The 16,864-nt window shown below is 39.3% G+C and overlaps 1 protein-coding gene across 2 annotated transcripts in view; it reads right to left on the bottom strand.

Moving 5' to 3' along the window:
* The window catches only part of LOC109417874 (arginine kinase 1), a 130,339-nt gene that overhangs the window by 93,412 nt on the left and 20,063 nt on the right, over nt 1-16,864 (bottom strand). For both annotated transcript variants that reach the window (XM_019692060.3, XM_062853498.1), the window contains exon 2: nt 9,864-9,947. In XM_019692060.3, the coding sequence (XP_019547605.3) occupies nt 9,864-9,907 (44 nt within the window). In that variant the 5' untranslated portion in view covers nt 9,908-9,947. The remainder of the gene's footprint in view (nt 1-9,863; nt 9,948-16,864) is intronic.

The following is a 16,864-nucleotide window of genomic DNA, read 5'->3' on the forward strand; positions in this document are numbered from 1 at the left end:
AACAACTTTGCCGAAGACACCAACTCTCTAAGTAATCAGGATCATGAGATATATGAGATTGAAATTTCGTTAGTATCACATCTATTTGTCTGTGATTTATGTGATATCTTAGACAAGCAGATGCAACACTGACAAAATTTCCATCCCATATATCCCAGGATCCAGATTACTTAGAGATTTGGTTTTTTCGGCAAAGTTGTTCAGCTGGTCAAGGGCTTTCAGTATATGGGCCGTATGATTCGTGATTTGACCGCTAAGCGGCGCTAGAGAGCGTACAAATTTTACATTTAGCATATCTCAGCATTCTGATTCTTTAGAAAGATTGGTAGATCAAGGGCTTTCAGAATAATTATCGTTTGGTTCGAGTTTCTACAGATAGGCGGCGCTAGTTGCAATTTTTTTCAAATTCCTGATATATATGATAAACAAAATTTGTTAGCTCACTAGCACCGCCTAGCGGTGGAATATGGAATCAAAATATCCATCAACAGTAAGTCCTTGACCAACTTAAGACGTCTGCTTGTCTCTGATATCATGGGATTTGATACCCCTTAGCGAGTTTTGGACTCACTGGCATGCTTTCGGTTCATCAAATGCTCAAATAACACTGACCACTTTGAACACGCTGCGTGTGCACTGAGTTCTGTTTTTTTCTGCGTGCGCGCAGAAATTGCGCACTGGGATTATGACTTGCTGGCTCTCATTGCTCTCACGCAGCACTCTAATCACTCGCACAAAAACTCTGCGTGAGAGAAATTAAGTACATTTTATTGTGCGTTTTTCTCTTTCTCTTCTGTAAGGTAAATGAAACTGAGTAGTTCAGTGAAAGATGAGCGTAAATGGGCACAGTTTCTGCGTGACATGCCATCCCTGACGCCCGCTACCCCGAATCGCTATCGACGGTGATGAAATCGAGGCGGTTAAAGAATTCGTGTACTTGGGCTCATTGGTGACCGCCAACAACGATACCAGCAGAGAAATTCAGAGACGCATTGTGGCAGAAAATCGAGCTTACTTTGGACTCCACAGAACTCTACGGTCGAACATCACACGAAGTTAACTATCTACAAAACGCTGATTAGACCGGTAGTCCTCTATGGGCACGAAGCATGGATCCTACGTGCAGAGGACCAACGCGTTTTTGGAGTTTTCGAACGGAAGGTGTTGCGTACTATCTACGGCAGAGTGCAGATAGAAGACGGGACTTGGAGAAAGCGAATGAATCACGAGCTGCATCAGCTGCTGAGAGAACTAACCATCGCCCACACCGCGAAAATCGGGAGGCTACGGTGGGCGGGAGACGTGGAGCGCAGCGAGCTAGATGGATCGACCAAGTGGAGGATGATCTGCAGACCCTACGCAGAGTGCGGAACTGGAGACACACAGCCATGGACCGAGTGGAATGGAGACGGCTACTATGTACAGCAGAGGCCACCCAGGCCTACGGTCTGATCGGTAAGGGCCTGTCCATAAACTACGTAGACTCTTAGGGGGTGACGGGGGGGTTCTGGCCATAGTCTACGCTCCACACAAATTTCGAAAATTTTGTATGAACAAAAGTCTACGAGGGGGGAGGGGGGGGGGTCTGAGATGGCTGAAAAAAAGTCTACGTAGTTTATGGACAGCGCCTAAGGTAAGACATCTAAATGACTTCGAAATGGCTGATGACCTTGCTCTCTTAACTCAACGGTGCTCTGATATGCAGAGCAAGCTCAACGATCTTGCCGATCGCTCCTCAGCGGCTGGTCTTACCATAAACGCCAACAAGACCAAATCATTGGATGTAAACACGGTCAGCCCTTCCAGCTTTACGGTAGCTGGGCAATCCAATATCTTGGTAGCCAAAAAGCGGACGATGGTGGCAACAAGGTCGACATAGGTGCACGGATCACGGCGAAGGCTGCTTTTGCGAGTTTAAGAAATGTTTGGAAAACAACCAGATTAGTCGACGCAGCAAAATCCGAATTTTCAACTCGAACGTGAAATCTGTGCTGCTATACGCCAGTGAAACCTGGTGTGTATCAGTGGAGAACACTCAACGGTATATAATTCGTGCATGGTGGCCTCACAATTGGATCTCCAACGTGGAGCTCCATCGTCGATGTCATCAAAAGCCGATAGCGACAGAATTTCGGGAGCGAAAGTGGAGCTGGGTCGGCCATACTCTACGCAGGGGCGGAAACGAAATCTGCAAGCAAGCGTTAAATTGGAACCCAGCAGGACATCGCAGCAGAGGCAGACCCAGAGGGTCATGGCGGCACAGCCTCAACAACGAAATCAAGCAAGTCGACAGAAGTTTGACCTGGCCATAGGTTAAGGCCTGAAAGGTTAAGGCGATGGCTGGCAATCGCCCAGGATGGAAATCTTTCAATTCGGCCCTCTGCACCACCGCGGTGGGTGCCCAGGACTGAATGTAAGTGAACTCGCTTATTTCATAGTAAATTGCCTGCCTTCAGGAGTTTAAAGATCAATTTCAAAAGTTAATTTAGCTTTTTAATAGCCGAATTCACAAATTGTAAGAGTTTTACGCGTTATTCGTGCTCAGAAGGTTGAAATTAAGTTGAAAAGGCAATTTTAAATTTTAACCGATGTTTAATTGTATACTGATCAATTTCACCCCAATATAGTATTAGGGGTACTCAAAACAGATAAAATTGCTGCGTAAGCCATGATTTTCTCCTTATTTGAAATGTTTCATGATTTTGCGAATGAAATAATCAAAGATTGCCTTGGTGATCGCGACGTTTAATCAGTTTAATCAGTTTACGCTGTTAAGTGAATCCCTCTATTATCATTTTTTTTAGGTTTGAAGTTATTTAACTTTACGTTTAAATTTGTTGAACCATAATTGTGTCACGTAGTTTTATATAGGTCCACCAAATACTGATTTTTCAGAAATTCTTTTGACAATATTTGAATTGGTGCTCACGTTACAAGCAAAAGTTGTTTTAAAGTGATCAATTTGACCCCGGTTTACGGTACTGTCAACTCGACGATCCCAATCAATCAAAAATCACCCTCAATCCAGTTCAGCTGAAATAATCAACCAAAATGCACCAAGTGTCACATAGGTACACGCGCCGCAAAGCACGTGATTACTGATAGTGATGGTGATGAGCTCATGCCGAGATGCATCAACGCCGATATGGTGTGGTGATAGAAATAAATAGAAGTCGTTCAACGAGTCACTGCCATCAGCACACCACCGCACCGGCCGGCAGACGTGCGATTCAACACAGCAGCGTTAGCTCTGGCACTGGCTATAGATCCAGTGTCAAGTTCGAGGCTTTACTTACTAGAGACGGTATTCACGTAGGAATATCTATGTATTTTTTGTAGATATGGAGACAAACAGAAATTACTGGAACTGCTGATAGCAGTAGCTTGTGACAATGTCTACTGGTGAGATGGGAAATTGCCACAATCCGGCGTGAACAATCCTCGCTGTTATCGCGCACGCTCGATTCGGTTGTCGTCCGAAAGTGGCCATTCGAGGGTGTTGTCTCGCCAATCAGTTTGATTTGATTGGTTCTTTGGGTATTAGATATCGAGATGATAGGTGTGTTATGTAATGTCTGGTCTTGTTTGTATTATATTTATTGTTAGGACATACATGATTAGCAATAGAGTTTATCAAGTGAGCATCAGGTGTTTAGAACTTGAGCGCTTGAAATGATGCTGGAATTTTTTTACTTAACCCTCTAATACCCAAATTTTTGATTTTGATCTAAATATCATTTTTCGTCATCTAAAATCGATTTAAACATGTTTTGGAAGATGATTCTTTTCAATTCTCGATTTCGTGAATTTCAGTTTTTGATTTTTCTAATTTTTATTTTTGAACATCCCCACACTTTTATATTTTTCCTGAAAGCCAATTTGGGGAACAGATTTTTTGAGATGAAAACATTTTGAGATTTTATGATTATTGTTGAAATATTATTATTTTAATTTTTTTTCACAGAAAATTTTATTTTCCGTGTAATTTTAAGGGAAATAATTTTAGAGTGTATTCGATTCCCTAAAACTATTAAACAAGGATAGAATGATATGGGAAAAATTTAAAATATGTTAATTGTAGCGATTCAATTCAAAATAAACAATGACTTCTAAAAGGTGACTAAAACATCAATTTTTCAATGATTTTTAAAAAATGTAAATACGCTTTAAAATACACCAAAAACCATTTTGAGATACACAGAACAGTCCTAAATATCAGACAAAAATCTAAAAAAAATGATTTTCCACGAAACAAAAATTACAAAAATGCTCAAACTATACCCCGTCTAAAGGCGGGATTGGGTATTAGAGGGTTAATTATGTTTAAGTCGGTATTTAATGCTTGATGTAAAAACCTAATATAGCTCAGCCTGAAAATGCTCAACTTTCAGAAAGACCAAGCTGGCGGTGCAAAATAATATCATACATAATATTGATACGCGGTGTTTGTGTTGGACCCTTGGTCATAGAGTAATTTCGTATATGCCTTACGGTATACCGATAGAAGCTTGTTTGCGTTGAGGACCGAACCTCTTTCCAGACAAACTCACAAAATATGAGCTCTTCCTCCGGAAAGGAAATAGTTCCTGAGGTATTAGCTTACAGATACAAATTTTATGTATAGGATAAGTGCTCCAATTATGGCTATATTACCAATTATTCGCCATAGTTGATTTTCACCCATTAACGATGTAAATCAACAAGAAAAAAAATATGAACAACAGATCACGACGATTGAGCCATAAATAAATGAAATAGACAAAAAAACAGATCATGTTCACAAAAGATGGTTGCACGCATTTGAACTCCACATTTTTCTCAAATTATGGTAGGAATCCTAGCACCCTTTTTCGCCATAGTGTACCAGTTATAGCTAACCCCATAAGGAATGCATGCAAATAGTGCGAAAAGGAACCGAAGTTAACAAATATAGCCATAACTGGTACAGGGTTCCTATCATTGGCACACGATTTAATAAATACTAAAAGTAGTTTTGGCTCCGTTTCTATATTTTTCCTGTAAAGTATGCTAACTAAATAGCTATCCTTTGACATATTGGTGACATTCGCTGGTCTTGTTATTTTTATACAAATAGTTTTCCTTAGGTAGTGCCATAATTGGTACAGGCACCCTACAGTTAACATTTTCAATTGGAAAAGGAAGTTCTAAGTTAATTACTGTGGAAGCTGAAAAGCAGCTTCTGTCTCTGTTTAGGACGTTACGTTAGAAAATAAAAATTACCTATGTGTAAAGTGGAACGTATCTACGCAATTTCCCAACTCCTTACAACCATTACTTACTTCTCTTCTCTACCTATCACAAGGGCGCCTGCAAATACCGGAAAGCGTTTATCACCAGCTGACAAAACGCTAAAGCCCACGAAATAATCTCACATCAGGCGGAGAAATTTCATTTGCGACAAAAAAAAAAAGAAAAACATCGCAATGAATGAAAAGTTGTTTTCTACTGAATGGTTGAGCATCTCCCCAATTTCACACTTGTTTGCGGCTTTTCCCAACCAAGCAAGTGCCGAAATACAGGGGATGGCCAAAATGTTTGGGATAGGCAACTGTTTTTCTCTCACAAAAATGTTCAACATGCTGTAACTTTTCATAGAGTGCATCAAAAATTCGCAAATTTTGACTGTTTGTTCACCTATTATATGTGCATGATTGGTACAAATTTGAGCTCGATTGGTTAATCTTTCACGAAGTTCGAACCGTTCTGGTGAAACACTATTTTTTAGACAACTAATTTTTGAACTGTCATATCTCCGAAACCAGTGAACCGAATTGAATGAAATTTTGAACGTTTATCAACAATATATTGATACTTGATACGACGCTATAAAATGTAATATTTTCTCACGATGAACAAAGTTATACCGGTTTGACATTTTGACCCATATAGAGGAAAATAAGTCAAATTTACAATATCATACAAAAATTACTAAATGTGTTATTATTTCAATCCAAATAGGCTCTAATATATCTTATCAGAGATATCTTTAGAACAGAAGTAGAAAATCTTTGGATATAACACTAAAATTTAATGACATTGATGTAAAAAAATAATACATTTTTTCGAGAAAGATCCAAAAAGTTTCAATCCATGATAACTTTTTTCAACGTTCAAAAAGTACCTATATTTCATTGACATTAGAAGCACCAATGTATTGTTGATAAACGTTCAAAAGTTCATTCGATTCGGTTCACTGGTTTCCGAGATGTGACAGCTCAAAAATTAGTTGTCTAAAAAATAGTGTTTTATGAGAACGATGTTAGCTTCGCGAAAGATTAACCAATCGAGCTCAAAATTGTACCAATGATGCATATATAGTAGGTAAACAAACAGTCAAAAGGTTTTTTGATGCACTCTATGAAAAGTTACAGCGTTTTGAACTTTTTTGTCAGAGAAAAAAAGTTGCCTATCCCAAACATTTTGGCCGCCCCCTGTACTGTAACGTTTGAGCTGTAGCTTTCGGTTTCTCACAAGTGGGCACAAAAGTGGGATGAGTGGGTGGGTATAAGAGGCTTATCTTGTGTACAAGCATGCGACGCGGAAAAAAAGCTGCGACGATCATGAACAAGAGAGCAATTTTCTCTGGTGGGTGAAATACCGATAGCAGACATCTAGGCGTTGTGGGCGAATCGCAACTGCGATGGGATGTCATTGTGATGTGTGCGATGAAATGGAAAGTTGAATGGATTAGCAACGTGGTTAACTGAGGGAAGAGCTTTGTGTGGTGAAATTGATTGGTTTTACGCGTTTTTCGCTAATCGTTAAATTTTCAAAAATGTATCAGCCAACCTATATAAGCTTTACTATCACTTTTTGAGCTGATTGGTATTAGTAAGCCACCAATGAACGTTAGTTTCTATCTTAGTCAACCGTTTGTATTCCTTATAAGAGTAGTTGAAACGAATTATTCAAGGAAAATAACAATTATTGTTTTTCTGAGTACCGTAAAGTGGGGTAACTTTGATAGTTTGTTAGCGAATTTTCTTATTATTTTTCCATGTAACAGTATTTCCCCTACTTTTATATTTTTAAAACAAGTACTGGGGTATCAGTTATCAATTGCAATTGAAAGATTTGATGATATTAAATATTTTGGATGACTTTCAGTTTCCCATATGAGCGAGATTCAGATTTTCATTTTGGGGTAACTTTGATAGTGGCTTGAAAAACACATCAAATCTTAAAAAATAATCACATATTGAAATCTTAGGAATATGAACATGATGAGAGAAGCCTTGTGGAATATACCAGAGAGATGTTTTTTATATCAAAACATTGATTTGTTACTAAATTTTACATATAAAAATTAGTTTGTGTAGTACCGAGTAAAAAACACAGTGAATTCAGCTATCAAAAATCATTATCTTTGTAAAAATATATGTTTAACGGTACATCAACATATGATTGCATGCTATTCATGGTAAGTTTTCTTTTTTTGGGTATTTTTTTTAATGTTCTATTAACAAATTTTGAATAACACAGATTTATCTACATGAAATTACAAGGGCATTGCATACTTTTAGGCGTTTATTGGTGTATGGAGATTTATGTCCCAATTTACAAAATTGAGTCCAGTTTGCAAAAACGCACTTCGTTAAGAGATTTAAGGCCAGATTTGGAATCTACTATAATAGATCTACAGAGAATAAGAGGCTATTCATTGAAAAAATAGTTGAAACAGAGCTGTACAGCAGATTTTTTTAAGGGTTTGACAAATGACAGAAATATCATCAATTTTAATTTTTAGCCCAAAAAGTTAAATATAATCTCGGTTTTATTAAAAATTCGTTTAAGATGGACTTTCATATGTATAGTTTTGATCTACGTTTGCCTTTTTCTTGACTGGTTAAAGGAATCATAGTTATAAGGTAAACTATACCATGCCTGTCGCACTATCAAAGTTACACGCATTATCAAAGATACCCCATTTTACGGTACCATTTTCTAATCAAGATGCTCGAAGAAGATTAAAGATTGAAATTTAACTATAACTAATTTGAGGTACTATAGTCATAACTGGTACACTGAGCTCTCTCCAGCTCAGTATTCCTGCAGGATTTTTTCCAGGAATTTCTACGGGATTTGTAGGGATGTATTCAAAATTTTCTGTAGGAATTTCTCCAATAATTCCTCTCGATCCTCTCCGTGGATTTATCCAGGATTTTATTTACAGATTTTTCTAGGGACTCTTTCCGGAGTTTCTTTTTGGATTCCTGCTGGGATTTTTCCAAAAAAAATTACTGGGGATTCATATGCCTGCTGGGCTTCTTCTATAAATTTCTGCAGATATTCCCCAGAACTGTTTTTCAGGAATTCCTTTGTGGATTTATCCATTCAACATTAATTCCTCCAATGATACTTCTTGAAATTACTCCAGGGATTTATTCAGGAATTACTCCAGGGATTTATCCAGGAATTCCTCTAGGGCTGCCTCTATGTTTTTTTTCAGTGATTGCAATATAGATTTCATCAGAAATTGCTGAAGCGATTTATCCGGAAACTTCCTCTAGGGGATATATCTAGGAATTTCTCTGGCGTTCCTTTATGGATATCGTAAAAAAAAAAATAGATGCCTTCAATTATTTCTCAAGGAATTACTCTACGGATGCCTGCAGCTGTTTTTCCAGGAATACTCAAACAATTTTTCATTAAATTTCTCCAGGGATTTCTCTGTGCATTTCCCTAGAGGTTATTCTATGTGGATTTCTCGGGGACTCCAGGATATACTCTTGGTATTTCTGCATTTATATGTTTTAGTATTGCTTAATTTCTGTTGTGATTTCTTGCGGAAACCTTGCACAGGATCTGAAGACGATAGGCTCTTCTCCGGCAGAAACTATTGCTGAGAATTCTCCTGGAATTCATGCTAGTCTTCTTCAGACATTTCAACGAAAATTGGCTCTAATTACTAGAACTCAATAATTGGAAGTTGCACAAAACGTTGAAAAAGTATACTCCCCTGCAACAACCCTATAATATCCCTTGGAACCCAGGGAATATCCCTTAAACATCCTGGAACGTCCCTGAAACCTCTGTTACAGTACCTCTGGTGCTGTGTAATATGCTATAACAGCGAATGATATTCTCAGTTCCATTGGAACGAACATGTTATGCATTTTGGGACTTTATACGCTTTCTAGAAGGCCATAGCAACGATAATCGCTCTATCATAATGATTATTAAAACAAACAAACGACAATCAAAAAATCTCAGATTGCAGAGGTAAACGTCAGCCAAAACAACGCACTCCTCCTCATCGCTGCTGTTGATGTGGATACTTAAGCATACCGGCACGACCGTTAGATTATTTAGTGTCACGTGACTTCGCAAACGACGACGACGCGACGCTAACCAGCACACATCCAAGACTTTGATGACTAGCACACGCTGCGACATTCAGATTCAGTTAAGTTGAGACTTGAGAGCTGATTGCTTGGGGACATAGCAGGCTGTGGTGGCGCCCGGCTGGTTGATGATCATCACCATCATCATTTTTCTCTCACATCGCGAGCGCAAGGATTGCTTCGATGACTTTACTCAATGCTACAAGCTACACTACCATAGTTGGCTTTGACTAGGTCGGTTGGTAGGTATATGGTGTCAAATGGATGTGATGTGAGTCAAACCAAATGTCTCAGCACAAATTGATTCACTGTTTACCATTTGACCAAGCTCGTCTACGGCAGTTATTGCATCAGCACAAGCACTTTTTCGCAGCTGGGTATGATGGTATGAGCCAAGCGAGCGTAGCAGCGCAGTTGATTAGATTTAAGGAATTAGGGGACTGGAACACCCACCACCATTATAAGCATGAGATTGTATAGATAACAGCACTGACTTACCTGACTTCGTCCAGAGCGAGCGAAAAGTACCAAAGCGCGAACATGGCGACTAGAGGGATGAGTACAAATTTGAGTAAAAATTCTCTGTGGAAGAAAAAAGGAAAAAAGTGGTTAGATGAATCATCAACAAATCAAAGTATGTCATTATTGCCAAGAAAGAACAAAGCATCCCGTGAAAAATTCTTCGCTGGTGAGGCACAACGCAGAGCAACGCAAATAATTTAGTCACCGCTTACTCTATTAAATCGTTAAATAGCAATTAGCGGCGGCAAAGTATGGCATACGGTGAACGATCCAAGCACGTGACCGACCTGATAAATATTTAACCAAAATAGCGGAAGTTAAACGTCAGGTGGCCATTCTATCAATTTCCCACACCCATTCAACACACTACTGGTCAATGTAAACAGGGGGCTTCCGTTGAAGTGCCTCTGTGGGAATCTGTTGCCTGGTGAGAAAGTAGCAAAAAAACTGCAACGGTACTGACTCCAACAATGCGGTTAACGTATAAATTATGATCAGAGCCATTAGCCCATTACCAAATTCTCCAAATTCTTTAAGATTTTTAAAATAAATCATCTCGACTTTTTCAGGAATGTTTCTCATAAAATCCATCAAATGACGGGCTTGGTGGTCTAGTGGCTACCGCTTCTGATTTATATGCAGAAGGTCCTGGGTTCAATCCCTGGCCCGTCCCTTTCCTCCTACTTTGTATCTTTCTATATACTTTCTCTCTGCTCTCTACATATACAAGTCATGTATATAAACATGTTCATAGCCGTCGCTAGAACAGAAACGGGTTGAAAAAGCCGTTTCCCTTCCTTCCAAATTTTCACAGCACAGTGTCACAATCCTATTAGAAAACGCCTACAAGTTATGCAATCATGCGAACTGTGCCGCACATCTTCAAAATAATAAAAACACACAATTCTATCACCTTCCCCTGGTATCCACAAACCAATGTGTGAACCTTCTGCCAACCAATTCCCACCAACACTCCAACATCCGCATGAATTTGTGCTGGCGCAGAGGTATATTCGGCCAGATGTGGATACAAACGATTGCAATCATCACTTCCTTACCCCTTCCCCACATTGACCTGCAACCTGACGTGGCAGGCGCCATTGTCGCCTAAAAATCAGGGTACGAAAAACGGATCACACCGAAAAACAAACGCTTTGTCCTAAGCGGTGTATGTTGGTAACAAAGGCGCTCCGCAACAAACGCATGTCAGGCGATGATAGCAATAAAACAAACATCGCTTGCCGTGCGTGTGCCGATATTCCGGCTTTTCTGCCGAAATTTTCGACGCACATCATCGAATTCATAAGCATTTAGACGAATTAAGACTCTTGCAAACCTCAGAGTCGAGTTTCAGTTGTAAAACAATGCGAAAATCACGATGTGAATAGAACGAGACAAATATTGACGATTGCATGAATTTCTAGACTCTAGTGCAGTTTATGTTCAGTGAGATGAAAATTGCACACTCACTAATATCAGTAGGCGTATACTTCAAAATGTGACATTTCACCAACAGAAGTGAGTCGAACCTACAAACGCAACTGCAGGGCGAGGTCTAAAACACAGACGGTTCGAACCGGTAGCTCAAAAAGTATTTTATGCATAAAGAGATGCGTTGACCTTCCAAACTAGACGAGACTGAAACGTGCAATGCGGGATCCGAAGCACGCTAGTTAATAAAACCGGAAAAACTTGTCAGTTCCTGCTCAAAGAAGACAGTTTCTATGCCCCGTGCTGTAGAATTATCTCTTTTGAAACACTCCAATTCGCATTTCATCACATTGAATCAACCAGCTTTTCTTAATGGTGCCCGACCCAAAGCTGTTTTTATTTTCCAAATTGCTCCTTTTCTATCTACAAGTCTTTTTGTTACTTTGTTAATCAATCCGCAGCTTTCTTTTCAATTTAACTGCAGTTCGTTGACTCCCAGATTGTTTCTGGTCACGGCAATCTCCACATGTTTTCTGGAATCACCTTACTGGTTCACCGGTTCACCAAACATAATCTCAGGTTCCCCTCAATCCCCTAGTCTCGGAACCATGAGGTCCGATCGATCCGCATTTCCTAGCCGGTTTTATTGCAATTTTATCTGTACTAGGCATATCCAGATGACACTGACCAGAACGATTCAACTCATCAAACGTTTGGACACAAAATAAAAACAATGAAGAGAAAAGTCGTTGTCGGGGTAACCGTGAGGTAACGCAGGTCTTCAGTGAAGTGTGCAAATAATCACTGTGCAAAAAATATTTGCACAGTAGTCTAATCATTCAGAAAAAATGCAATATTCCAACCGTTTTTGTTGTGAACAAACTCGGGAGCGATTTTGTCATTATCTGCTAACGAAAAAACAAAGCGTTGTTGCAGTGCCTTCTTTGTTGCTTATTTTTCGCTTGCAGTGTCACATTCTGCGTACGCTGCTAAAAATAGAAGATCACCAACGCTCACACACTGAAGATGCCTGCTAGTCCCCGGCAGTTATCTCATTGGTCCTTGTGTGAGTGTAGGTGGTCTGGTGATACTGGAGTAGCATCCACGGGCGGTCAATCAAGCTCAAGCTCAAGCTCAATGTTTCTCATAAAATCCATCAAACAAAATTTATGCAATATATTAAAATTTATTTTTCTCATGGAAGATTTTGTTAATCTTTCCTAAAAGTTATGAAAGAAATAGGGAAGAAAAATATAAGAAAGAGATCATTCATTTTTCCATAATTAGTCCGGTACTTTTTCAGAAATATTTCCAAGAATCTTGCAAAATATTTCAAAATTTGATGATTTTGTGGCTATATCGGTCTCTTTCTACTCATAGTATAAGGGAGTAGAGATCAAAGTGGATAATGAAATGATAGATATGATAGAATTCGCTAGGTAGCGAACAAGTGTGAATTTTTTTATAGAAGGTGAAATTAGGCAAGTAGGCCATGTATTGAACGAATACATCGAATGCGTGAAACTTCTGCCGTGCGACCTGTGCTTTTAAACAGATCGGCTTGGTTGGTAGTTTTCATACCACCTTACCAAGACTGGCAAAAGTTTCAGGCACCCGACTGCCTAATGTATTGTTCTGTTTTCATCACAAATTCTATCGATCGGTAGCTTTTTCGGAATTCGCACTCCGTTCATAGGGGTATGCCTATATCGCGGCGTGTTCTTCCTATTAGCTTTTTCGATCTTATAGGATAGAACACTTTTCTTTTTGAGCCAGTCTTGGTAAGGTGGTATGAAAACTACCAACCAAGCCGATCTGTTTAAAAGCACAGGTCGCACGGCAGAAGTTTCACGCATTCGATGTATTCGTTCAATACATGGCCTACTTGCCTAATTTCACCTTCTATAAAAAATTTCACACTTGTTCGCTACCTAGCGAATTCTATCATATCTATCATTTCATTATCCACTTTGATCTCTACTCCCTTATACTATGAGTAGAAAGAGACCGATATAGCCACAAAATCATCAAGTTATTAATAGAATACGGTCGATAAATCAGCATATGATATGAAAAGTTTGGCTCAAAAAGAAAAGTGTTCTATCCTATAAGATCGAAAAAGCTAATAGGAAGAACACGCCGCGATATAGGCATACCCCTATGAACGGAGTGCGAATTCCGAAAAAGCTACCGATCGATAGAATTTGTGATGAAAACAGAACAATACATTAGGCAGTCGGGTGCCTGAAACTTTTGCCAGTCTTGGTAAGGTGGTATGAAAACTACCAACCAAGCCGATCTGTTTAAAAGCACAGGTCGCACGGCAGAAGTTTCACGCATTCGATGTATTCGTTCAATACATGGCCTACTTGCCTAATTTCACCTTCTATAAAAAATTTCACACTTGTTCGCTACCTAGCGAATTCTATCATATCTATCATTTCATTATCCACTTTGATCTCTACTCCCTTATACTATGAGTAGAAAGAGACCGATATAGCCACAAAATCATCAAGTTATTAATAGAATAAGGTCGATAAATCAGCATATGATATGAAAAGTTTGGCTCAAAAAGAAAAGTGTTCTATCCTATAAGATCGAAAAAGCTAATAGGAAGAACACGCCGCGATATAGGCATACCCCTATGAACGGAGTGCGAATTCCGAAAAAGCTACCGATCGATAGAATTTGTGATGAAAACAGAACAATACATTAGGCAGTCGGGTGCCTGAAACTTTTGCCAGTCTTGGTAAGGTGGTATGAAAACTACCAACCAAGCCGATCTGTTTAAAAGCACAGGTCGCACGGCAGAAGTTTCACGCATTCGATGTATTCGTTCAATACATGGCCTACTTGCCTAATTTCACCTTCTATAAAAAATTTCACACTTGTTCGCTACCTAGCGAATTCTATCATATCTATCATTTCATTATCCACTTTGATCTCTACTCCCTTATACTATGAGTAGAAAGAGACCGATATAGCCACAAAATCATCAAGTTATTAATAGAATACGGTCGATAAATCAGCATATGATATTTCAAAATGTTAAAAGAAAAATCTTTCTGATTTTGTTATGCGTTTGAATGAACTCTTCCATTAGAGTTTAGAGAAATCTTGTATAAATTAGTTCTTCAACCAATAATACTGACAATATTTTTTAAATGGCAATTTTCAAAATATTTTCCGTATTTTCCAAATTCTATCGATTTTTTTCCAGATGTTTCCCTAAGAGTGCATTCTAGAATAACCCTTAGTAGAGGTCTAGTGATTTCTCCAGAGTTTATCTCAGGATCCAAAAGTTTTTCCCGGGATTTCTAGACTAGATCCTCCTGGAATTTTACATACAGTTTCTCACAAGATTTTATTTTTGAGAAATAAATATTATTTTACTAAACTATTAATGAATAGTTCCTCCCGATTTTTGGAGGTCACACAGAGATCCTTCTGGAATTCCTCTCGGAATTTCTAACCAGAGAATTCCAACAGCTCCTTGTATGATTTTATACGGATCCTTCTGCAACTTCTTCTGTGTGTTCTTTCTTACGTGTTCCTACCACAATATCTCTTGGAGGCTCTCCCGGAATTTTCTCTCAACACAATCTGGGAGAAATTTTGAGAAAAAATGTAAGAAATAGTTATGACCATTCATGCGAAATTTTTTGAAAATTCCGGAAATAATAATAATAAGAGAAAAGCCGAAAATAATATCTCAAGAAACTCGGGATGAATTGCGGGAGAAATCCCAGAAGGAATCTTAAGAAAAAAAAATCCGCGAACAATGCCGGAATGAGTTCAAAGACGAATCAGAGGAGTAGTTACTGGAAAAAATGCGAAGAATCCCAGAAGTTTGGATAGAATCAAGGCAAAAAACACTATGAGGAATCCCAAGAAGTTTTCTTTAAGAAATCGTTGAAGAACTGCAAAGACTTCACTACAAGTGAAGTCTTGACAACTACAAGCTACAAGCAAAGCAACTACAAGCAAAGCCTTGAACGAACTTTGAAGTAAATCCCAAGCTCTCGAAGAATTCTCGAGATCACAGACATTCTGCAGGATCCATGACATTTAATTTTTTTGGGCACGGGTTGATTTTTGGCCATAACCCCGTCAATTTTGGAATACGAATTTTTATAAAAAGAGACACGGTAAATACTAGTCGTGTTAGGGTGGTTCACGCTTGTATGAAAAAAAATGTCAAAATGTTCAATAAGCTCCTTTTTATTTCGTTCTATATGACGCCACGATGCTCTGGTCAAAGTTTCAGCTAAATCCGTTAACATTTGGGCGGTGTTGAACTTGTTTGAAGTTTGTATGTGAGTTTATATGGGAAATCATCGTTTTCTGCATTTTTCTCGTAAAGAATGTCTGTGTATAATCTTCGTTACTAATAAGAAGCGCTTGAAGGCGTTTCAGAGGCATGTTAGAGAGTTTTAGCGGGCGTGTTAAGGGCGTTCTTAGAGGTTTTAGGAGCGTTTCGGGGGTGTTTCAAGGAGCTTTCAGGTGCGTTTCAGGGGGGGAGGGGGGGGGGGGGTTCTGAAGCCTGTTAAAGGCGTACCAAGGGGTTTCAGGGGAACTTTCAATTGATCATGATAATTTCAAGGGCGTTTCAACATTCCAGGTCAGGGTTGTATCAGAGGCATTTCAAGGAACACCCTTAAATCAAAAGGGTTTCAGGGGCATTTCAAATGGGTTATGGGGATTTCAAGGCCATTTCAATGGTACTATGGAGGTTTCAGGGGCGTTTCAAGGCATTTAATGGTTTTTGTGAAGAGGTCTCTAAAAGTCCTCTTAAACTTGCTGAAATGCCTCCGAACCTTATACCCTATCGCACCCCATGTAACGCCCCTGAGACCATCTGAAACCCTCGAAAACGACTCCGAAGCGCCTCTGAAACCCGCCGAAAATGCCCTGAAACTTCCTGGCATGCATGAGCATGAGCATGAGCATAGATGACCGCACAATTCGTAGTTGCCACTCCGTGATTGACTAAAGCATTCGAAATTGCACAAGGAACCAATGAATAGGGCTTGGGACTAGCTTACTATTTTAGTGTCAATAACGGCGCTGGCCACGTCCTTACGGTCATCGAGGAGGGAGGGGATTTTAGTAAGACAACCGTAGTTACAGAGACCGGGAATCCCAGTGTCTCCACGATTGTCTTGGAAAGGAATTTTTGTTAGTAGGGTAGGGTACATTGTCATTCTAGGAGTCACCTATTTATGGTTGGTGATGTGATCTGACAATGGATCAATAAACACTAAGTTTCGCGCATAACCGGCCACTTTTCTATACGAAAACATGTCTAATAAAAGAAATTCTGTCACGTGTCTCCACCCCATTAGGGAGCAGAAGCTTTAGGTCCATTCCACACAGAAATGAACTGAACGCGACAAAGAACAAACCAATGATCCAAACCACATGCACTCACAACAATAAACAACACAATACTCGCTCTGAAACTTCCTGACATGCCTCCAGAATCCCCCAAAAGTCTCCTCGGACCCCATGTAACGCACCTGAGATTCTCAGAAACCACCGAAAAC

This window comes from Aedes albopictus, chromosome 2 (genome assembly GCF_035046485.1).
Source record: "Aedes albopictus strain Foshan chromosome 2, AalbF5, whole genome shotgun sequence".
Taxonomy (NCBI): Eukaryota; Metazoa; Arthropoda; class Insecta; order Diptera; family Culicidae; genus Aedes; species Aedes albopictus.